The sequence below is a fragment of the Lepidochelys olivacea genome (genome assembly GCF_965140295.1).
Source record: "Lepidochelys olivacea isolate rLepOli2 genome assembly, chromosome: 4".
In the NCBI taxonomy this organism is placed as follows: domain Eukaryota; kingdom Metazoa; phylum Chordata; order Testudines; family Cheloniidae; genus Lepidochelys; species Lepidochelys olivacea.
The window spans coordinates 118,782,369-118,805,981 of record NC_140414.1 but is presented as its reverse complement, the minus strand read 5'-3'; the positions used below and the strand labels follow the sequence as shown (position 1 = coordinate 118,805,981).

At 41.5% G+C, this 23,613-nt stretch overlaps 1 protein-coding gene across 6 annotated transcripts in view; it reads right to left on the bottom strand.

The window, feature by feature from the left end:
- Window positions 1-23,613, bottom strand: part of TAPT1 (transmembrane anterior posterior transformation 1) — a 96,949-nt gene that overhangs the window by 64,146 nt on the left and 9,190 nt on the right. For 4 of the 6 annotated variants that reach the window (XM_084625850.1, XM_084625851.1, XM_084625853.1 and 1 more), the window contains exon 2: window positions 12,602-12,732. In XM_084625850.1, the coding sequence (XP_084481976.1) occupies window positions 12,602-12,732 (131 nt within the window). Of the gene's footprint in view, window positions 1-12,601; window positions 12,733-14,009; window positions 14,113-15,127; window positions 15,301-23,613 lie in introns of those variants that run through there. The other 2 variants (XM_084625852.1, XM_084625854.1) reach the window with 2 other exon arrangements.

The following is a 23,613-nucleotide window of genomic DNA, read 5'->3' as shown; positions in this document are numbered from 1 at the left end:
GTGGCTAACGAAGGCGGAGAATTGCAGATACACCCTTATCATTCAGCAGTCAAGAGGTTCTGGGGTGGTAAGGAGAGAGACAGACAACTCCTATGCCTTTCAGGAGCCAGTGGGGGCTAAGTAGTATCTTCAGACATCTATTAACCAGAGACCATATGAAATATGCAGTCCCAGAGAAAGGTCAAACAACAGCATACTGGTTGGAATCCCAAACATCTTTCTGTGTCTCAACAGATGAGGTTAGGGGTGGCTTCTCAGCCAGGGACTGTTCCTGGGCAGTGGCACACTACCCAATCCCCGAAAGTGTTTGTATTATTCTTGGAATGAGTCTAGTAAATTATATATATCCTCTGGATACTATATCACTGGTAATTGCTCCAAAGCCCTATGTGAGAGCAGATGTGGGTGCTTGCATGTGTGTAGAGGCTGGGAAAATGTGTGTGGGAGAGATTGGGATAAAGTACAGTACTGCAAGAGAGAAAGGAGGAAATAGTCACTGAAGGCAATTTAGGAAAAAGATACACTGTATAATGTACAACAAGCAATACTTTTTTTCCTTTACATTTCAGGATGTGTAGCAGCACATGCATTTTCACATTGGCTAGTAAGCATCAGGCTATTTTTTTAAGCTCTGCTTAGAAAGAACTGCACCTTCCCAGGTAAGCTTTAACCCTTTACTAAATTAAATACACACCAACATGAAAATTAAAATTACACTTGAATGTTGCTAAGTAACAAAACCCCGTAGTTGATTTTTTTATTCATTGAAACTAAATACCTCTAACACAAATTATTTTCAGAAAGAGCAAGAGTATCACAAGCATTAAGCTTCAAAAAATTATCCCGGATAGAATCTGTATACAATCAAATTCTGTTACACAGGTACGACATAACACAAACTTCCAGAGAGGGATTGGGAGAACAGGGCCGTTGTGATTTCTCCCCCACCCCCACGGAAAATACCCACTGGAAAATTAAAAACAAACATATCAAGGTTTTATTAAATGAAACAAATTTATACTCTGCAACTCATTTTGTAAGCCCATTTATGCTTCAAATAGATACATAATCCAAAATGAAAAGTTTACAATTCTATACGTTACACAAGATAACATAACTGAGTCTCCAATCTCCCAGCTAGTTAGGCCCACAGCTTTTGTATCTGCTCTTAGATCTCAATATACTTACCAGCTTTATAAATTTATTTTCAAAAGCCAGCCTACTACAATTTTTTCAAATCAAACCACGAGTGTGCTAAGAACATGCTCACTAGATGCTGAACTGACTGGACAAAAGCATAAGGTCTTGGAGTGGGGAGTGGAGGAAAAAACAAAACAAACCCTGACAACATTCTGAATTCAATTGTCTTGATTTGACTTACACAATTTTCCAGCAGTTTAATGCTGACAATCTCCTTCACAAAGGTAGATTTGGAGTAGAAATCTGAATATTCAAATTAATTTGCTGGAAGAAGTAACTCAGGAATATAATCCAGCACCCTCCTTGTCCTATTCTAGGCACAATATATGTCCTTTGTATTCAGAACCACTTTTATTTACTACAGTATGGAACTGTGCCATAACTTCTGAGTAATTTTTCAATTTTAGCCATATGTGGTTCCAGTTCTTTGCTGCTAATCAGATCAAGCCAGATTTCCATCTTGGTTGAAAGAGTAGTTAGCCCGTGTGATCTCTTAAACCTGTCAATTGTTTTTGTATGTTCAGTGAACCTCTGTAGCATGTTGTATAAAAGACATTTTATGGTTTAAAAAGAGTACTGTCCCTGCTAGTGTAAATTCCAACTGTTGGATGCAAAGTAGAGACAATGTGCCTAAGGAGGTCCAAATGTCCCAAGGAAATTAGGACAGCAACTCTTTTTTCAACCAGCCACAATGATGATTACAGAAGAATTTCTCAATTTCCAGTGTGCTTTTGCTCTCAAATGGATTACTTCTTTCTCACAATAAAATTTAAATAAGGTGCTGAATACCAATAAGTTGATGATTGCCCTGAGTAGTTCTCATCCCTTTCCATTTTATTTCCCTTGCCTGAGCAAACAGCAGACTTTTTAGATCATGCTGATCTCTGTATTCTTTAAGGGCATCTTCAGTAACCTCAACATAACGTTCTGCAGTTTTGTTCTCAGGCATAGAATCAACAGAATTATCTCGGAACACATTTTTCCCTGCATGGGTGCTTGTAGCCATGATTTCTATTTCGTGTGTTCCCCAATCTAATAATATAAGTGATTATTCTTTAAAATTTTCCTTCATTATCTTGTGTGGAACATGTAGCAGTGGACTTGCAATTTTAAGTCTGTCTGAAGAAATATATCCAGGGTTACGTGCGTCAGTCATTGCTGTAAATTGTTTATTTTGTGCTATATTTCTTAAAGTTTCTTAAAGTGCAAAGAAGGCAGTAGCTTTCTTATCAAGTTCTTATCAAAACCTTTCAATTGTTTTTATGGTATAATTAGGGCCCTACCAAATTCAGGGTTCATTTTGGTCAATTTCACAGTAATAGGATTTTAAAAATTGTAAATTTCACGATTTCAGCTATTACAACCTGAAATTTCATGGTATTGTAATTGTAGGGGTCCTGACCCAAAAAGGAGGTGTGTGGGGAAGGGGGGCGGAGGAGGGAGAGACTATCGACCTTCAAGATCACCATCATTTTCTATAGTTTCGGAGTTATCTGCCAATGATAGCGTTTCAATCACATCATGTATGTCACATAGCCACAGTATATCACCTGTAGCAAAAAGAAAAAAAATCTCCATCATCCAGAAACAACCATAGATAAGTTTGTGATAAGAAGCAGATTAGAAAAAGAGGTAGTTGATGGAAAAACTGCCCAGTTTGTTTATGCAACAAACACTCCATTCCGTATGATTGAGAACCCACACTTCATTAACATGGTTCAGTCATTAACACCAGGATACAGTCCACCCAACAGAGCAGATGTTTCAGGCAAACTGCTGGATAAAGTGTATGAAAGAAATTGAGCAGTGTGCAAAAAGTCTAGAGGGTAAAATTGTTAACCTGATTCTTGATGGGTGGAGCAATGTCCACAATGATCCTGTTGTATATGCTTGTGTGACAACAGAAGAAGGGAATGTCTTCCTTACAGAAACAATCAGGAAATGCACACACAGCAGAATACTTACGAAAAGTAGCAGTAAAAGCTATAACAAACTGTGAAAAAGAATTCAAATGTCTAGCACACAGCTTGGTCACAGACAATGCTGCAAACATATCCAAGATGAGAAGAAATTATTTAGAAGAGAGCCCCAACCTAACAACATCCAGTTGCAGTGCTCATTTGATGCACCTCCTAGCCAAAGACTTCAGTGTTCCAGAAATAAAGGCTAATGTTGAAATTGCAAAATATTTCTGTAACAACCCCTTTGCAGCAGTTGCTCTGAAAAAAGTGGGAGGAACCAAGCTAACTCACCCACAAGACACGTGATGGAACTCCGTAGTGGACTGTTTTGAGCACTATGTCAAGAACTGGCCTGATCTCATGACAGTTTGTGAACAAAATCGTGAAAAAATAGATGGCACTGTCACAGCCAAAGTTCTCAACATTCAGCTAAGAGAAATGTTGAACACATGCAGAGTACCCTGAAGCCTATTTCTGTAGCCTTGAACAAAATGCAGGGAAATAGCTGTTTTACTGCTGATGCTGTTGAAATTTGGAAGGAACTGAGTGAGATCTTTAAAAGAGAAATTTGCAATGACAGTTAAATTACAAGCATTAAAAAAAACGAATGGGACAAGCACTTTCTCAATACTTGGTACCAGGATTAAACCTTAACTGCTGAAGAGGAGGAGTTGGCTAGGACATGGACATCCAGCAATCATCCCTCCATAACGCCAAACATAATAAACTTCAGAGCTAAGGGTGAACCATTCAAGAAATATATGTTTGCTGATGATGTTTTAAAGAAAGTCACACTAGTGAACTGGTGGAAGTCACTTAAGCACTTGGATTCAGAGACTGTTGAAGTGATAATCTCACTTTTAACAGTAATAGCTTCTTCTGCCGGTGTAGAAAGAATATTTTCTTCCTTTGGACTAATTCATTCCAAATTGAGAAATCGTTTGGGACCTGAAAAAGCAGGAAAGCTCGTTTTTCTTTTCCAGATTATGAACAAACAGGAAAATGAAGTTGAAGACGACTGAGTTAGCTGCAGAAGCCAATATTTTAAGTTTCTCATGTTGACCTGGCTGACCTAGTCTATTTAATTTTAGTTTGGTTTTTTTTTTAAATATTTCATTTAACTATTTTAACAAAAACAACCCTGATTTTAAAAAACTTGAATGTTTAACTAATTTCATGTGCTTTTTTTGTGAAAATATTATATGTTTGCTGTTGAAGAAAAAAATCCAGAATACATAATATTGTTGTTTTAGTTAAATAAAATAATTTAAACGTCTGTCTGGTGACGTTCTCCTTCTAATACATGGCAAGAAAATCCTCCAAATATTAATGATTAACCTGTTGAATTGGAGATAATTCATCTCCCAATGACTTCATAAATATCTGCTTCAATTCCCTTTGGTAAATGAAATAACCAATCATTCATTTTCTGATATAGCTGTAAAACTAATCTGAAATTTTTTTTTAAAAAAAATCACTTTAAAAATGTATAGCGTGCACCTTCTAAAAACGAAACCTACATCTATCTCTGAGTTGTGAAGAATATGTATTACGGTTATAACAACCAACAAAAATAAACTTTTATGTAGAAATCCATGATTAAATCGAGTCTTCCTGACTAGTGATTTAAATCAAATCCATTTTGCTAAATTTCCACACACCCACCCCCGTCCATAAAGGTATGTATTTTTAAAATTAGTTTTAGTTGTTAGTGTACATTATGATTTTTTTCAAGACTTTCGAAAGTTAACTATTTGCTAAAATAAAATTTTAAAAGAAAATATAGGGGGAAATGGCAAGCATGAATGGTTTACAGCAAATTTTGAAGACATATTATTGGTCCGAGAACATTCCGATATTTAGTTTCCCTCTCAATGATAAAGAGGGGGAAGAGAATTGTCCCTTTCTCCTCACCCCTTTAAGAATAAGCGGGGGGGGGGGGAAACACGTTCAGGTAATTCATAAAAATCCACTCTCTGCCTTCCCCTAAATTTAAGTTGGTCATTTCTGTCTCTCAATTTTTGTGTCATCTACTTCCTGTGTTGGTATTGTCTTCTTTCCATCAGTCTCTCTCCCTATTTTCTGTCTGAATTCTTTCTAATGCTTTTTTTTTTTTTGGGGGGGGGGGCACACAGGCATCTTTTGGGATAGTCCTTCACTTCTCCCCATTTTCATATATAGTAAGTAGCTCCATTTAGAAGGGACAATTCATTTTTTTTGCAAATTGCTTGCTAGTTTCCTTGGTCAGTGGTATTTCAATAAAATTGAGAGGTGAATCCATATTTCTCCCCAAATGTATCTATTTTTAAGCTTTCAAATGTTGGCAAGTATTTTCTTCCATCCCACAGACAACTGCATTGCAGCTACTCCCTTTCCAACTAAGCTCTGGAGACTGCTCCCTTCAGAACCAGTTTCTTCGGATGCTCAAAGATACTTCCTCTTCTCTGCAGACTTCGTCATGGTCTACACTAGAAAATTAGGTCAACATAACTACATTGCTCCACATTCTTCTGTTGACCCAGCTACCTCTAGGGTAGGTGGATTATCTACATCACTGTAGTGTTTTAAGTGTAGACATGTGTTACTTCTATAGCCTCGCAAGCCCCACAGCCTGAGGAACAAAGGACAAAGTCTGGTCACAGCTGAGGTAACACTAATTTTAGCCAATCCACCCAGTCTTCACCCCCGCCCCCTTCTCCAGTTCCCAACAATTTGGGTCATCTTAAAATGCTCCCTGGACTAGCACATGTTCATTCCTATGTTAATGAACAAGGTGTTCATGAAAAGATGCCAGTAGGAGCTGAAAAAACCCAGTCATGATTGTGTGATCCTTTGCAGATTCATTGCTGACTACTTCAGCACCATTGTGAAAGAGCAGAAACAGCTGGTAAGGCACAAGGAGAAGGGGGATTTCTCACCACTCCTTTGCTCATGGAACCAGGACTTTGGAGGCACATGACTGCACGGTCCACTCAAGGCATAACCCATTAATGAGAGTAAGGCTTATCCCAATACCTTCTAACTTCTTGTCCTGCCTCCCTCTCATTCCCTCTCTCTTACTGACGGACAAGTTAGAACTGTAGTCACTGTTAAACAGGGAAAGTTCTAGGTAATGATGAGTCATAAAGGAGTCCAGAAGAGCAGGCAGTTTCTCAAGAAGAATATTAAAGGCACGACTGCAAACTATTCTGATGCGAAGGAAAGATAAGAATAATAAGAGGCCAACATGGCTCCGTAAGTAGCTCTTTAATGACCTGAAAATCAAAAAGGACTCCTATAAATAGTGGGAAAATGGACAAATTGCTCAGGAGTATGAAAAATTAGCACAAGCACTTAGGGACAAAATCAGAAAAGCTACGGCACAAAATGAGTTACACCCACCAAGGGACATTAAAGGCAATAACAAAATGTTTAATACACTAAAAGCAAGAGAAAGACAAAGTAAAGTATAGGTCCTTTACTTGGCAGGGAAGATGATCTAACAACTGATTACATCAAGAAGGGTGAGATGTTTAGTGCCTGTTTTCCTTCAGTCTCCGCTAAAAAGGTTATGGCGACCAGATACTCAACATAGTTAATATAAACAACAGGGAAGAAGGAACAAATGCCAAAATAGGGAAAGAACGGGTTAAAGAATATTTAGATAAGTTAGATGTATTCACGTTGGCAAGGCCTGATGAAATTCATCCCAGGGTACTTAAGGAACTAGCTGAAGCGATCTCAGAACTGTTAGCAATTATCTTCAAGAATTCCTGGAGGATGGGTGAAGTTCCAGAGGACAAGAGATGGGCAAACATAGTACCTATCTTTAAAAAGAGGAACAAAGAAGAACAAGGGAATTATGGGCCAATCAGCCTAACATTGATATCTGGAAAGATACTGGAACAAATTATTAAACAATAAATTTGTAAGCACCTAGAGGATAATAGGGTTATACAGAATAGCCAGCATGGATTTGTCACGTCAAGAAAAAAATCGTGCCAAACCAACTGCTGGTTTCAGCTGGGTGTAGAGCATGTATAAGGGTTACCCCCACCCCAGCACGAGTATAAATAGCAGCGTATAGGACAAGACACGGCTTACGCGAGAAAAGTCAAGAGACAGAAGGGTGTGGGTATATACCTGAGTACATACCCTACACAGCTCTTTACTTGCCCAAGACGTGCCTTCCTGTCTATCCTGCTAGTTTTAGCAATGCAGTTGGCGGATGTGACTGCAGAGCCATTGGCCATTATCTTTGAAAACTCATGGCGATCGGGGGAAGTCCCGGACGACTGGAAAAAGGCTAATGTAGTGCCCATCTTTAAAAAAGGGAAGGAGGAGGATCCTGGGAACTACAGGCCAGTCAGCCTCACCTCAGTCCCTGGAAAAATCATGGAGCAGGTCCTCAAGGAATCAATTCTGAAGCACTTAGAGGAAAGTGATCAGGAATAGTCAGCATGGATTCACCAAGGGCAATTCATGCCTGACTACTCTAATTGCCTTCTATGAGGAGATAATTGGCTCTGTGCATGGAGGGAAAGCAGTGGACGTGTTGTTCTTTGACTTTAGCAAAGCTTTTGACACGGTCTCCCACAGTATTCTTGCCAGCAAGTTAAAGAAGTATGGGCTGGATGAATGGACTATAAGGTGGATAGGAAGTTGGCTAGATTGTCGGGCTCAACGGGTAGTGATCCATGGCTCCATGTCTAGTTGGCAGCCGGTATCAAGTGGAGTGCCCCAAGGTCGGTTCTCAGGCTGGTTTTGTTCAATATCTTCATAAATGATCTGGAGGATGGTGTGGATTGCACCCTCAGCAAGTTTGCAGATGACACTGAACTGGGAGGAGAAGTAGATACGCTGGAGGGTAAGGATAGGATACAGAGGAACCTAGACAAATTAGAGGATTGGGCCAAAAGAAATCTGATGAGGTTCAACAAGGACAAGTGCAGAGTCCTGCACTTAGGACAGAAGAACCCCATGCACTGCTACAGACTAGGGACCGAATGGCTAGGCAGCAGTTCTGCAGAAAAAGACTTAGGGGTTACAGTGGACGAGAAGCTGGATATGAGTCAACAGTGTGCCCTTGTTGCCAAGAAGGCCAATGGCATTTTGGGATGCATCGGTAGGGGCATTGCCAACAGATCGAGGGACGTGATCGTTCCCCTCTATTCGACATTGGTGAGGCCTCATCTGGAGTACTGTGTCCAGTTTTGGGCCCCACACTACAAGAAGGATGTGGAAAAATTGGAAAACGTCCAGCGGAGGGCAACAAAAATGATTAGGGGACTGGAACACATGACTTATGAGGAGAGGCTGAGGGAACTGGGATTGTTTAGTCTGCGGAAGAGAAGAATGAGGGGGGATTTGATAACTGCTTTCAACTACCTGAGAGGATGGATCTAGACTGTTCTCAGTGGTAGCTGATGACAGAACAAGGAGTAATGGTCTCAAGTTGCAGTGGGGGAGGTTTAGGTTGGGTATTAGGAAAAACTTTTTCACTAGGAGGGTGGTGAAACACTGGAATGCGTTACCTAGGGAGGTGGTGGAATCTCCTTCCTTAGATATTTTTAAGGTCAGGCTTGACAAAGCCCTGGCTGGGATGATTTAATTGGGGATTGGTCCTGCTTTGAGCAGGGGGTTGGACTAGATGACCTCCTGAGGTCCCTTCCAACCCTGATATTCTGTGATTCTATGAATGTTCTGCTGCCTCCGGGCTGCTGGAGCCTTTCCTGCCACTCCAGCAGCTCTCCACTGCTGGAGCTATTCCCCCACCTCAGGGAAGGACTTCAGCAGCAGAAAAAGCCTCCGTCAGCTCCCCATTACTGGAGCTTTTCCCCCTAGCCAAAGACTCAGCTACTGGGGAAACGCTCAGGAAGCTCTTTCCCCTCTGTCTCAACCAGAGCCTTTCCTCATTGCAGTGCTCCAGTAGTGGGGGGTTGCTGAAGGCTTTCCCCACTGCCTCCCTAAATCAGAGCCCTTCACTGACGTGAGTAGCCACAGCCACACCTGGCAATGTGGACGCAACTTGCTCTTCACTTCAGCATGTAGCTACACGTCCCCTACAGGACATCGCCAGTGATAGCGTAGACACAGCCTAAGAGATTGCAAAAGCTACACAAAAGGAGTAGATGTGAAAAAACAACCAGCAGGGGGGTGTCCTACTTATCAATGACAATGGATTGTTTGATTATATCTTGGGGTACAAACAGACACCCACGGTCTTTCACTAAGGAGGCAAACTGACATCATGACTTGTCTCATGAATGGAAGATCAGAGCCAAGCCTGGCTGTAAAATGTTGGATGGACTTTGGGTGATCATTGGTCTGTAAGAAATGAAAATACCTAATTAAGTAAATCTAGGTTCCAGAATGCATGTTATAATTTTATTTTATACATAGCCATTTGTTTCCAATACTTCTACTGGCTACCACTTGAATCTCTATATTTTGCTAAATAAGCTTTTACTTGTTTTTATTACAAACGTATCTAAGAAAAGTGTGTTAAATGGAAAAGTGATCTGAGGTGTAACTGGTAAGCTGGGGTGTATTGTTCTTTGCAAGCAGTGAATCTGTGAATACAAGTGTCCACTGGAACAGGGGCTGCACACTCCAGAGAGATTCTCAGAGAAGGCTCGGGGATTGAAGTGTGCCTACTGCAGTGATCCCCAAACTTTTCACATCATGCCCCCCCTTACCTCTGTTTATGCCCCCACCCAGAGAGCCACGGGTGGGAGCTGGGCCACAGCTCTGGGGGTGCGGGGAGGAGAATACGCGGATAGAAATAAGGAGGTTGAGGCTGGGACCTGGTCTGAGGCTGGGAGTGGGGCCTGGAACAGAGCCGAGGCTGGGGCCAGGGCCAGGAGTAGGCCACTTTTGAGGGCTGAGGCTCAGGCTGTAGCTGGGTATGGAACTGCGGCAGGCCGGGCGCCAGGGGCCGAAGCTGGAGCCACAGCTGCAGGCAGGAGCAGAGCCATAGCTGGACCGGAGCAGAGCGGGGGGAAAAGCGGGGCTGGGTGGTGCTCCCTCCACAGACTCTATGGAGGCTGACCCAGGCCCTGCCACACCCCCACAAATGTTCCTCCTACTGGCCTACTGCTAACAAGTAGATTGGCAGCAGGGCCTGTGCAGGCCTAGCATTGAGTGCTTGTGTTGTCCGTGGAGTTGGGGAGCTGACCACCAGCAAGCAAACCTCTCCCTAGGCTTCAAAGCTAAAGCTACAACTTCAAAACGCCACCTACAAAGCTATTTTTAGAGGGCTAGCACAAGCCCTGTCAAAAGCAAGTCTGTTGTCACAGACAGTGTAGATATATGCAGTGCTTTCTCTTTTTTCCTGATCAAACTTTAATCCCTCCTCACCCCCCTCTGGCTGTTGGAAGGGAACAGTATTCTCTCCCCCAGTCACTTTCCTGATGTGAGTTGTTTATGTCTTCACTGTTGACTGTATGAATAATATCTGGCAATGTCTCTAAATGTAATTATGTTCATGTACAATTCAAGCTTATGACCTAAGTCAAAAGTGAAATGGAACTACACACTGTTCCAGCATCACAGGAATCCCAGGAGAGAAAAGCCAGCTGCTAAGAGACATCACAGTTTAACGTAGACTTGGAGAGAAATAGATAGCTTTCCTCTCCATATATGATATAGCTTTGCTTAAGGCAAATGAGCACAGAAATACAGTGGGAAATGGGGAGATCAGCATTAAAAGGTGCTGAAGCCATTAGTTCAAAAACATCACTTTATTAAGTAGCTAAAAAAGCAAACAGTAAGGGAATAAGGGAGACTAGTATGGTTAAACAGTTAGGCAGTTTACACACTTATGGTCATACTTTTGCATGTTTGGGTTTCTTTTAAGTTTAACCTTAGCACTGTATTTCTTGGCTTTTTAAGGTTGTTGCTAACCAATATTCTAAGGACTTTTAAGTTACTGATATGTAACTTAAGTTACTGATATGTAATCTGAATTTTAGTTTCATCTTCTAGGTGATCTGCAAAGAACTTTCGAAAAACTGGAATTCTGCCCTTTTTTTATGATATATAAAAGATTTTTAAAAATTATGTCAAGTCTGCTATGCCCTGTTTTTTCTAGAGGATATCCAGGGGATCTCAGGAATATTTATTGTAAACTCCAACAAGTTAGATGAAGAGATTTGACTGCTGAATCTTTAACAAAAGTTCATCTACTTAAATATTTGTCAGCCACTGGTAGTAAATAGGGGTCAACAGAAATATGAAAACAGAATTTTGAACAGTTGGACAAAAAAAGTATTTCCCTTCAACTGCTCAATTTTCATTCTTGTGATGTCATTATTCCACTCTAGCAGATCTTGGGAGACGCACAAGAAGAAAAAGAATGTCCCTCAATCTCTTCTGCTTCTCCTTTCTACCTGTGAAAGGTGCTCAGGAGCGAACGGTCATAAGGAAGTGGAGAAAGCAGGAACCCAGCAAAGCAGGGAGACATACCCTCCTTTTTCCTACACTCTGGGCAGGAGATTTGGAGAGTAAACAACCTCTTCCCTTAGTTGTCACCTGCTTCCCAACTTGGTGTCTGGGGCTGCATGCAAGCCATTGTTACCTCAGCAGGTTCTGATCTTGCTATTTAAAAAACTATTTTTTTAAAATGTGGGTCTTATAAACTAAAATTTGATCCTATGCAGCAGATGCTAACTAGATGACTTCAGTGAATTAAATTTTTTACCTTACCCTTGGGGGGAGGGGGGGATGAGGGGGGTGGTTACAGAGTGACAAAACAATTTGAAGACTTTCTGAACACACCATTATGTCAGATCAGGAATCCTTTCCCCTAATTTATTTTAAATTTGGCCCAAAATTTTTTTTCCTAGGCCCCAGACTATCAATTGTGAAGATCATATTCTTTTCTATTTAGATTCTGGGAAAGGAATGGGGAGGGACGGGGGGACGACACCTCATGAAAATTCAACTGCATTGTTATTAATGGAGTAACAGCCATAGTGACACACTTTTAAAGAGCTGGTATCATTTTCACCCCAATATGCTTTTAGATTAGGAAGGGCTTTAAAAAAAAAAAACAAAAAAAACACTGGTGTTTTACTGTAAAAGCAGAAGTGAATTTTGAGATCAAATGCATTTTCTCCAATCCCTGCTTTTACTTTCTGACTGCAAGTAGCAGGTGAATTTTGTTTTATTTGTTGATGCTCAGGACTTGCAATTAGATTAGTTCAACTGCCTTCTATCTTCTGCTAATGATATCGGCATGTGACCACCACCCACACACTGCAAGTTGGAATCAGAGTGAGGAGGAGTAGCAGCAAGTTTGATCTCAAAATAATAAATTAACTACCATCACAATTGGTGTTTGTAAACAAAGCTCTTAATTTAAAAATATGTTTTGAAGAATTAAATGATTCTAAATACCTTAACATGACAGCTATGGTTTGAATAGGTAAACCAAAATAAACATCTTAAGAATACTTCACCTTTTCCAATTCTCTTGGTATTCGCATACATGTGTATACTCTCTCTCGCCGTTCTGTGTATTTTGCTTCATTATGTTCAAGGAAGTAACCTCTTGTTAGTTCAGCACTGATGAACCTCAGCAATGAAAGGTCTGCACAGAGGAAAACAGATAAAAACCAAGTAAAACCTGTACAGAGGACATATCATACATTAACTTAACTCTAAAAATGACAAGCCCAATTATGCGTCCTTTTTTCAAGCCCCCCGCAAATATTTCTTGACCTGTAAAGCCTCCTACAACCTTTAACTCAGGGTAGGTCTACACGGGGAGCTCTCTGTCAGTATACTCCAGCAAAGCACTCCTAGTGTGGATACAGTTTATTCAGGCAACTCTGTTTTTAGCTGTATGGCTTATTCCAGCCCCCCGAGTAAAATAAGCTATACTTGCAAAAGTGCAGTTTTGTTGGTATAACTGCATCTACACTACGTACTTTTACCAGCACAGCTAGGTCAGTGAGAGATCACACCTCATCACACCCTTGACAGGCACAGCTATGCTTGCAAACACTTGTAGTGTAGACCTGGCCTTAGTCTTTAAGAAATTTCTAAAATAAGTTTAGTGTTATTGAAAGCTTTCAAATATTTAATATTTTCCTTCTCAGAGACACTGACAGTGTGTTCTTCATACTTTATTAAAATCTTGGCTGATACCCATATTAAAATGTTCATAAATACATGACCAACTAATTCAATGCACAAAAATCATCACCACAAATCAGACACACTTGTGACCATTTGAAGAAACCTAGACCTCTCAATGGCACATAAATCTGATATGGCAATGATAAGAGTTTTTTTTTTTTTAAATGTGTTACAAACATTCACAGTAACTTCCATTTTGATGGCATGGAGTAGTACTCAACACTTTTTGGAAGTGTTTCCTCTTCTGATGATGTGAATTCATAGATTCCAAGTCCAGATGGGACCATTATGATCATCAACCCAGACTTCCTGAATAACACAGGGCATAAAACTTCCCTAAAGACTTAGACTGGTCTACATTACAAAGTTAGGCTGAACTAAGATGCCTTGCATCAACCTATTTGTGCATGTCTACACTCCAATTTGTCTTTGGCCAACATAAGTGCTCTATTGCAGTGACACACTACAATCACTTCCCTGAATGGCACACAGACAATTGAAATTGACACAGTGCGAGCGTATACACTGCATGACCTGTGTCAATCCTAACAGTCCTCCAGCAGTCGTCCCACAATACCCCATTCCCTGCAGCAGTGACCACTCTAGTCACAATTTATACTCCACTGCCAGGGGTTACAGAGACCAGAAGCCACCACCCCCTTTAAAATTCCCTGCATGTTTTTGAAGTGACTTTTCCTAATTGCCCACATTGGCAAGCATACCTACCAGCTTGCCATTGTTGTGTGCAACTGCCCAAACAACCATGCCAGCTCCACGCGCTAGAAGTTCTCCTGCCTGGACTAGACAGGAAGTATTGGATCTCCTGGGCCTGTGGGGACAAGAGACTGTGCAACAACAGCTAAGGACCAGCCGTACAAGCATAGACATCTAAGATCATATTGTATGAGGGATGCAGGCAAAAGGGTATGACAGGGATCAGCAGCACTGCCATATGAAAGTGAAGGGACTTTGCCAGGGAGCGCAAGGATAGATCTGGTGCTACACCGCAGACCTGCAGCTTCTACAAGGAACTGTATGTCATATTTGGCAGAGACCCTACCAGCACCCCAAAGACCATTATGGATACCTCGGAAGAGCTTGAGACTGAGACCACTTCCATGAACAATGAGGAGGAGGAAGAGGAAGATGCAGCAGAGGACTCCAGCCATGCCATGAGCCAGGACCTGTTTGAGACTCTGCCACAGTATACCCAGTCCCATCAGGTGAGCATGGATGAGCATGCATTTTCCTTACAAAGTTTAAATTTAAAGATGTTGCCAGTTATCAAGAGAAAGGTACAGACTTTTCATTGTTTTATTCATAAAAGAAGAGGCAGAGATTCAACAAGCAGAGGTAGAGTGGGCATCTGTTTTTCATTCCCCTGTTGGATTGTAGGGAGTGCGGGCTGGAGATGAGAAGGAAGCCTGTGCAGGATTCCGATTAAGTGTCCAGGTATGTCCTTTTTAGCCTCCTGAGAGATCTTGGGGAAAGTTTTATGGAGGTACTCTGCAATCCTCTCCTGAAATTTTCCAGGGACAGTTGCTTTATTTCCTCTATCATAGTAGGACACTTTCCCATGCTGCTCTGTGATAAGTTAGGCTGTCACCATTGCAGTAAATGGGCTAGTGGCATATGGGCCCAAGCGGTTTCAGGACACCAGTAGCAGCTGTGTTCTCTGTGCCACTGTGACCCTCAGGAGTGAGATATCAGCTAAAATCACCACTACCTACAGAAAACAGTGCTAATATTCAGTACCATTACCCTACGCTCATATGCATGGAATAGGGACTGAAATTTTATAGTTTCATGCAACAGAAAATTCTCCGATGGTGGGCCATACCCACCATGGCTGGGACTGGAGAGTGGTAATGTACTGAGGTGGTCCAAAGCTGAAACATCAATAAGCATTTCCTAGCTGAAGTATTTATAGGAATATGGAAAGGGAGTTTTGAAACTAATCTCTCTCTTTTTTTTCTGACTCTAAATCCAATGGTACGTCTTCTTTATCAGCAGCTTCTGGTGTGGCAGCCTTAAGGGTGCCCCTCCATGCCTGCAGAACACCTGACCCTGATGTGGAGAGAGAAGAGGATTAAAGAGGATACGGTCTGTGGGATCCTGCAAGCTAGTGCCACAAACAAAGGGCCTGGAGGCCCAATATGACCAACAGCATGGAGAAAGACCGAGAAGACTGGTGAAAGGCTCAGCATTCCAGAAGGAAATGCAACAGGAAATAATGTGTCTTCTCAAGCAACAAACTGTAGATCCTGGTTGACCTACAGGTCCAAAAATCCCAGACTTCCCACCCATTGCAAATCTTTGAGATCTCCATGCTTACTGCTCCCTATACCCTACAACATACTACATTGTATCACAGGTCGCATCCTTACCCTACCACTCCACGCCAGGGGACAGCAAGGAAAACCACAGCTTCACCTACCCTGACATGGAAAAAAAAAAAAAAACAGTTTGTGTACTTGTAGCCAAAGACTAAATCCTAATTTTAAAGATTCACTCTGTTAATTTAAATAAAATAAAATTATATTTACAATAAATGGTATTATATTGCCTTTTTTTTTTTGCACAGTTTTTCCAACTCAATAAAGTTCTGTTTTTGGAGAATGAAGTTATCTTTATTAGTTCACAACTAATATTTCAGAATGCATAACAGTAACCAAAGCAAAGAGCATTTGTAAATGCACAACAAGCACCACATAATTCTTGGTTCAGGAAAACACCCAGTCAGTTATAAATGTAAAGCAAGCACTACACGATTTTTAGCAGCACTCGAACCTCCAGGACCAGAAAACACTACTGTGGATGACCGTTAGAATGCTCTTTCAAAGTCTCCCTCACCTGGATAGCTCCACACTGAGATCTTGTAATGGCTCTTGTGTCTGGCTGTTCAAATTCAACAGACAGCCGCTCTACCTCTGCCCTCAACTTGGCAACAGCTTTTCTCCCTTTGCCTCATAAATATTATGAGGGCACAACATATAGCTATAACCATGGAGTTATTTTTCTCACTGAGATCCAATCCAGTGAATAAATACCACAAGCATCCTTTCAACCTACAAAAAGCATGTTCAATAAGTTGTTCTGAACCTGCTGAGCTGATAGTTGAATCTTTCCTTGGTGCCATCGAGGTGGCAAGTACATAGATAAGAAAGATTTTGAGCTGCTCTATTCTGTTTCCTAAGCACAGCACTGAAACCACTGACTTGCCACCATTAATTGAAAAATAAGAGAAGAACTAAAATAAAATTAACTAGGTTGTTAAGAAATAGAGTGACAAGAGCAGACCTTAGCATTAGGATGCATAAATTAACAGTTGGATACAGATTAAAAGGGATGAGGTAATTGTTTATAGTTTAATAGTTTTGGTAAACTGGTGTGTGTAAAACGTTGGCACACAGCCAAGAAGAGTGAAATAGCAGTTTTTGGGTTTGCCTATGGTTAGTATTGTTGTTGTTGTTTTGTTTTTTTTTTTAAACGGGGAGAGGTTCCAGACGTGGCTTTATTGCTCTACCATGATGAAAATGCCAAATTTACCAAATCACAGGGATTTCACTCCCACCACTTTTCCTTTCATTCTCACTGGGCCACTCTGGCTAGCCCAGGAGTCAAGTCACTCTTCCCGAGCAGGGGGCAGTACTGAAGCACGTTGTCAGGGCTGCTGGAAGCCGGTTACATGTTGGCTCTCTCCCTCTGCAGCCGGAAGTTGTATGCTCGTGAGACTGTGTTCCAGGTGTTCATGTACTGATCCATACACATGGCAATACACTTCTGCCTCCAAGTTATCCGGCGAGTTCCCCGGCTTCCCGAGGCAGACAAATGAGACTTGGGCCAAGTAAATGTCACTCCAACACTGCAGGGTGAGGTCAGTCAGGCATACTGCCCCAAAACTAGGTGAGGGTCACCAGACCATAAAAGTAAACAGACTATAATACTAAGACTTGTTACGTAACAGCTTTGATTGAAGGTTAGATTTAGTAGCTGTGATTGGACTATAAGTACAGACCAATCAGAAAGGGTCTAAATTTGATTGGAAGATAAGGAAGGGGTGAAAAAATAACCAATCAGAACAGGCCAAAATATGTATATAAGGCAGACAGTCAGCAGCCAAAGCGTGTGGTTCTCAGTCAGTCGAAAGGTCAGGAGCAGCGAGTAGCAGCACCTGGGACAGAGCAGAAGGACCTTGACAGAGCAGAGGAAGAGACACCTACAGAGAATAAGCATGCTAGCTATAGTGTAAATGTAGAATAAAAATAGTATTAATAAGTATATGCGTGTATGTTTCGGTTAATAAAGATGTGTGTTTGTGTTATGAATGTTACACTGTTCTATATGTATAAAGTTTAAGGGCTTGTCTACACTACTGCTTAAGTTGATGTAACTTACGTTGCTCAGGGGTGTGAAAAACCCACTCCCATGTGAGACCTAAGTTACATCGACTTAAAGAGCTGTCCAGATGCATTCCTGTCGACACAGCTTCTGTCTCTCAATGAGGTGGAGTAATTATGCTGACGAGAGAGCGCTCTCCCATCGGCACAGCGCATCTACACCAGGCACTACAGTGGCACAGCTGATGTAATGCAGTAGTGTAGACTTGCCTTAAATATAAGATTGCTGTCAGCGACTGATCACCACATGCATAATACAGTCACTTAGTATTGCTTTAACTATATGTTATGGTTCAGGTACTTTTAACCTGTACCCAAGGATTGTGCTAATGGATTTTTGTTTTGATTTATGTTTAGATTAATTGGATCAGGGAAAATGTGTTAAATAAAGAAAATACTTTGTTTTGGAAAGTGTACAGCCTGGATGTCAATTCTTTGAGTGGAGGGCTATATCAGTGTCCTCCCACAGGTAAACAGATCTAGTCTGTTCTGAGGAGTTTCCTGAAGGATATAGGGAGATCCTTGGTAAATCTTGGCAATTTCACTAGGGCAGCCCCCTTCTTTCACCTTGCAGGAACAGATTAATAAGTCAGCATCTGGGGACCCTGAAAGTAACCAACAGAAGGGCTACTCTGGAATCCCTGAGTCTGTTCTTGAGGTAAATGCACAGCTTCATAAGCCAGCAGCAAGGGGTAGACTAGGTGCCCCCAGAATAGCTATTGGCATTTCAATATCATCACTGGTAATCTGTTGGTCAGGAAAGAACATCCCTGCTTGCAGCTTTCTGAAGAATCCTATGCTCTTAAAGATGCAAGAGCCAGGCACCTTCCCTGACTAACCCACACGGATATCAGTGAAGTGTTCCCGGTGATCCAGCAATGCTTGCATAACCATAGAAAAGTAGCCCTTTCTGTTGATGTACTTGGTGGCAAGGTGGGCTGGGGCCAAAATACGGATATGCATTCCCTACTGCACTTTGGGAACCCCACTGCTAAAAATCCTCCACCAGAGTTAGTCCTGCATAGCAGGAGATGATTAATGGTGCTATACGCTTGCATGACAACAGCCCCCCAATGTGGATTTTTCTACTCCAAAATGATTTCCAACTGATGCATAGCAATCCAGCACTGCAAGCTTCCAGAGTGTGATCACCAGTCGCTTCTCCACTATCAGTGCAGTTCTCATTCTGGTGTCCCTGCACTAGAGAACTAAGTTGAGCTTGGCACACAGAGCCAGGAATGTGGCTTTCATGTTCCAAAGTTCTGCAGCCACCGCTCATCATCCCAAACTTGCATTATGATGCAATCCCACCAGTCAAAGCTCATTTCTCAGGCTCCATCATCTGCAGTTGCTCTGTAAACACCAACAACCCTGAATTCTTTTTCATATGTCCCTTAGAAAATTGTTGTCTAAGAAATCATCGTGTCCCCTATTGCTGCAGTATTTCCAGAGGATCTGCAAATACAGGAAAATTGTGTCCTGCATTTGCAACATTTATGAGAATAGTGCATAGCCTTGCAGGCTTTATACATCTGTCAGAGATAGCAGACATCAAAAAGGTGAGAAAATTATGGGACATGGATGGAGACAGTCGCATGCTGGGAACTTGACTTGTGGCTCCCAGAAATACCTGGGTAAGTCATTTCTATTTCATAACATTGTAAAAAATTCCCAAATTTTAAGCCTAACCAGATGGTGGCACGTAGCACACTGGGATACCTTCCTGTGGTGTACCACACTTTGCATAACACAAGCACTCCTGGGGAGCATGCACAGTGCTGGCCCATGCAGCCAAGTATGCATGCAATTGTGCAATATACAAACTTCACTGGCTGTGCACCACAGTAATTTGCATTGACCAAAATTTGTAGTGTAGATACAGGCCCAGCATTAAATGGAGCACTTCCTTTACAAGCATTATTCCAGTATTTCCCAAATTTTTCACACTGAGCATCAGGAAAATGAAACCAATTGAAGCCCCATCCCTGCCCCTGCAACCCTGCCATGTGTGCATACAGCCTACACATCTTAATTTGTACACCTTCCACCTCATTGCTCTACTTTACTAAATAAAAGCGTAGATAATGATACTTCTCCTTTCTTATTTGGTCTGAAGAGAGGTGAAAGAGTTAACAATGCTGACATTTAAGGTATCACCACTGGCACCTGAGTTAGCACCCACTGAAATAAAAGGGGCAATTCACACGAAAGAGCTATTGTTTCTGGCTCTCTACAAACTTAGGGCAGGTCTACACTTAAAACGCTACACCACTGCAGCTGCGCCACTGTAGCGCTTCAGTGAAAATTCTACTATCTGATAGATTAACTACACCGACAGAAGAAACTCTATCTCAGATAGAGGCAGTAGCTATGTTGATGGGAGAAGCCCTTCCATCTATCTATAACAGGGGGGTTAGGTCAGTATAACTGTGTCGCTCAGGGATGTGGATTTTTACACCCGAGTGACATAGTTATAGAGAAAAGGAGTACTTGTGGCACCTTAGAGACTAACCAATTTATCTGAGCATGAGCTTTCGTGAGCGCTCATGCTCAAATAAATTGGTTAGTCTCTAAGGTGCCACAAGTACTCCTTTTCTTTTTGCGAATACAGACTAACACGGCTGTTACTCTGAAATAGTTTTAGAGATGTAAGTTTATAGTGTAAACGTAGCCTCGGGTACTGGTTATAAACTTCATACTCTGAAGGTTTTCTTTGCAACAACAACAGCTACACTTTTTTTTAAACAAAAGCTGACACTTTGGTGAAGAATAGAGAGGTCTGTCTATGCCCTCCAATGGCTTGTCCTTCACACTGGCCAAGTGAGGCCTGGTATATGCTTAAAATTTAGGCTGACCCAGCTAGAGTGTGAAAAATCCACACTCCTGAGAGCTGTAGTTATGCCGAACTATTCCCTGGTGTAGACGCAGCTAGGTCAATGGAAGGATATTTCCATTGACCCAGCTACTCTCGCTTCAAGAGATGGCATTCCTACACCGACAGAAAAACCCCTTCCATTGCTGTAGGCTGTGTCTACATTATGGGACTATGCCAGTAGCGCTATGGCACCATAGCTATACTGCTATAGTCATTATAGCATATACATGGCCTGAGACATGCCCCACAAGTTGGGAAACATTGCATGAATCAATCCTCATGTCGGAGGTAGAAAATTAAGACCACCACTTAAACAGCGAAACAGAGGTTAAATCACTTGTCCAAGATCACAAAAACAAGTCAAGGGCAGGGTGTTTAAGAACTCCAGGTTCTGTGCTCTGACAACTAGGCCACACCGCTACGAACATCAAACTGTACTTGTTTCCACAGTTTGGGAAAGAGTTTTTAAACAAGTGTTTGATAGGAATTAAAACAATACAATTCAACCCACAAAATTAAATCTTAGGCTAATCAGATCATTTTCTATATTACTAATACCAATTCTCTATATTTCAACGGTGATAACCACTATCTTGCTATTTGTACCTACAAATCATGGCAGTGGTAACATCAATGTGACAACTACTCTCAGGATGGAATGTTCCCTTTAGCTTAAACCTGTAATGGAATGGAACACCATCTAAAAACAAAGAACAGCAAAAGCCATTGTTCCAAATGAACACTTTTTCAGTGGCTTCAATTTCATCTTTATTACAGGATGGAGAAAAAAGAAAATCTGCCCCCATTCTTTCAATGCAGGGATTCAAATATTTAAGGTTTCCTGTTCTTTTGGGTTGTTTGTTTGGTGAGTTAACTGATCAGTGGAACATTAGACTCAAAAAAATTTTTTTTTAAAATCTCATTTGTCTCTGGAAATATTGTACCTACTATTGCTACAAGCAACTCCTTAAATTCCTGAAGTTGAAAGATTAGAGAAAAAGATTTATCAGGGAGATTAAGGGGAAAGTGTAGCACATGAAATTAATCACATTTTTTCCTCAACTTGACTAACTTTCAAGCGGACATTCTCCCTTTCAGCAATTTGCTTTTAATTTTCTCTCTCCACAACTCTCACCATCCCTAAAAATCTGCTTTTGGGTCCCCAAACCTGTGATTCTTTTGGGAACTGAGAGGGGGATCCACATCTTCTGGTGCTCTCATCCCAACCTCATATACAAAGTTTCTGAGCAGAACACTGAAGGAAGATGGGCTTTTATAAGACCACACCTTCCTTTAGTGCTCCATTATGGAGCCTAATAAGAATATAGGACTGGAGTCAAGTCCTATATTGCCAGCAACCCCCATCATATAATCACACTGATAAATTTATCAAGCTCCATCTTAAAACTAGTTAGACTGTTTGTTCCCACTACTCCTGTTGGAAGGCTATTCCAGAGCCCCTGATGGTTAGACACTTTGTAACTTCCAGCCTAAGAATGTTCCACTTCATGGCCACCCCAGTTCTGCCCCACACATCTGCATCAATTGCAGTCTGGATCGGACAGCAGTATCTTCAGAGTTTGGCCTACTAAACTGGGGATTTAGCTCCATCCCCGAAGAGTTCATCTATCAATAAGGTCAGTAACTGATGATTCGAGATCAGGGAATAACTTGAGAAATGGTGCTCTCACTCAGGGCTTTATATAGCCACTGATCGGTCAAAGTACTGAGGACAGTCAGAGATGAAGTCCCAGCTCAGTAAATCCAATTGCACAGTGGGAATCTCATAACTGAAAAGAACATTTATGGAGGCATCATTAAAAATGTGCAATCCTGGCAAATAAGCAAATTTAAAGACCTGTTTTTAAATGTGACAGCCTATGTTTTCTGTGCTACCATCCAGAGAAGCTAATAAGCAAGGTCACTAGTAAAAAATATTTGATGCTACCAGTTGTTGACCTGGGTTGGAATGCTTGAACCTTGGCAAAGACGACATTGGAAAAGCTGCAGAGTTGACTTCCTCAGTCTCTAAAAGATGAAGTCAGGGATTCTTCAGACTAGGAGCTTCTCCTCCCATCTGCAGGAATATGTTATGTGTAAACTCAGCCAGCCCAAGAGAAGAAGAGAGACAACCCTGTCAAGGTTGAGGCACTTTGATAGGCCATCAAGAATTGATTTATCCTATTCTATACCAGTTACTGTCAACAGATACTAAGGCTAGAAGAGAACTCTGTAATAATCTAGTCTGACCTTCTGCATAACACAGGCCATAGAGGACTTCCCTTTCTTTGTCAGGTAAATATCGTACAGATGCTTTAGACACCCTAACAAGATATATAGTTTGATCCACAGAAACATCAGACTATGCTATTCCTTCCTGAACTCCCGTAATGTAATCTCACCATGATTGGTAAAAATGAATTTGAGAACATTAAGATTCAGAATAAAAACAACAATATATAACTATTATGGTCTAACTGAAATTCCAATAATACTGGAATCATTGCATAGGGACTCAAATAAGTTAAACTGAAAACTTCCTACTGCAAAAAAAGAACGTTACTTGCCCTTTCATTTTGTTTCGCTTAAAATACCATCAATAGGATTCTCATTCCTGGGTCTTAGCCTTTTTAAGATGAAAAGGCTATTACACTCAGCTTTTGTATTTTTTAACCCATGGAGGGGTGCAGTAAACGATGAGTTACATGAACTACTGGTTATCATTAAGACAAAGATTTTGTCACAGATATTTTTAGAAAACAACATGGACAGGTCACGGGCAATAAAGAAAAATTCACGGAAGCCTGTGACCTGAAAATATCTCTCTTTTTACTAAAAACATCACTGACAAAATGAGGAGCCGCTGGGCAGCTGTGGGGGCTGGCTGGGAGTTCCAAGGACCCCCCACCAGGTATTGGGTTCGGAGGTCCTGGGGCCCCCTCAGCCAGCTCAGAGCTGGGGTACCCCTCCACCCAAGGCAGCTGGGAACTAGAGGGTACTCCCAGTGGCAGCCAGGAGCTGTGGGGTACCCCCTGTACCAGCGACTCAGGGCCTG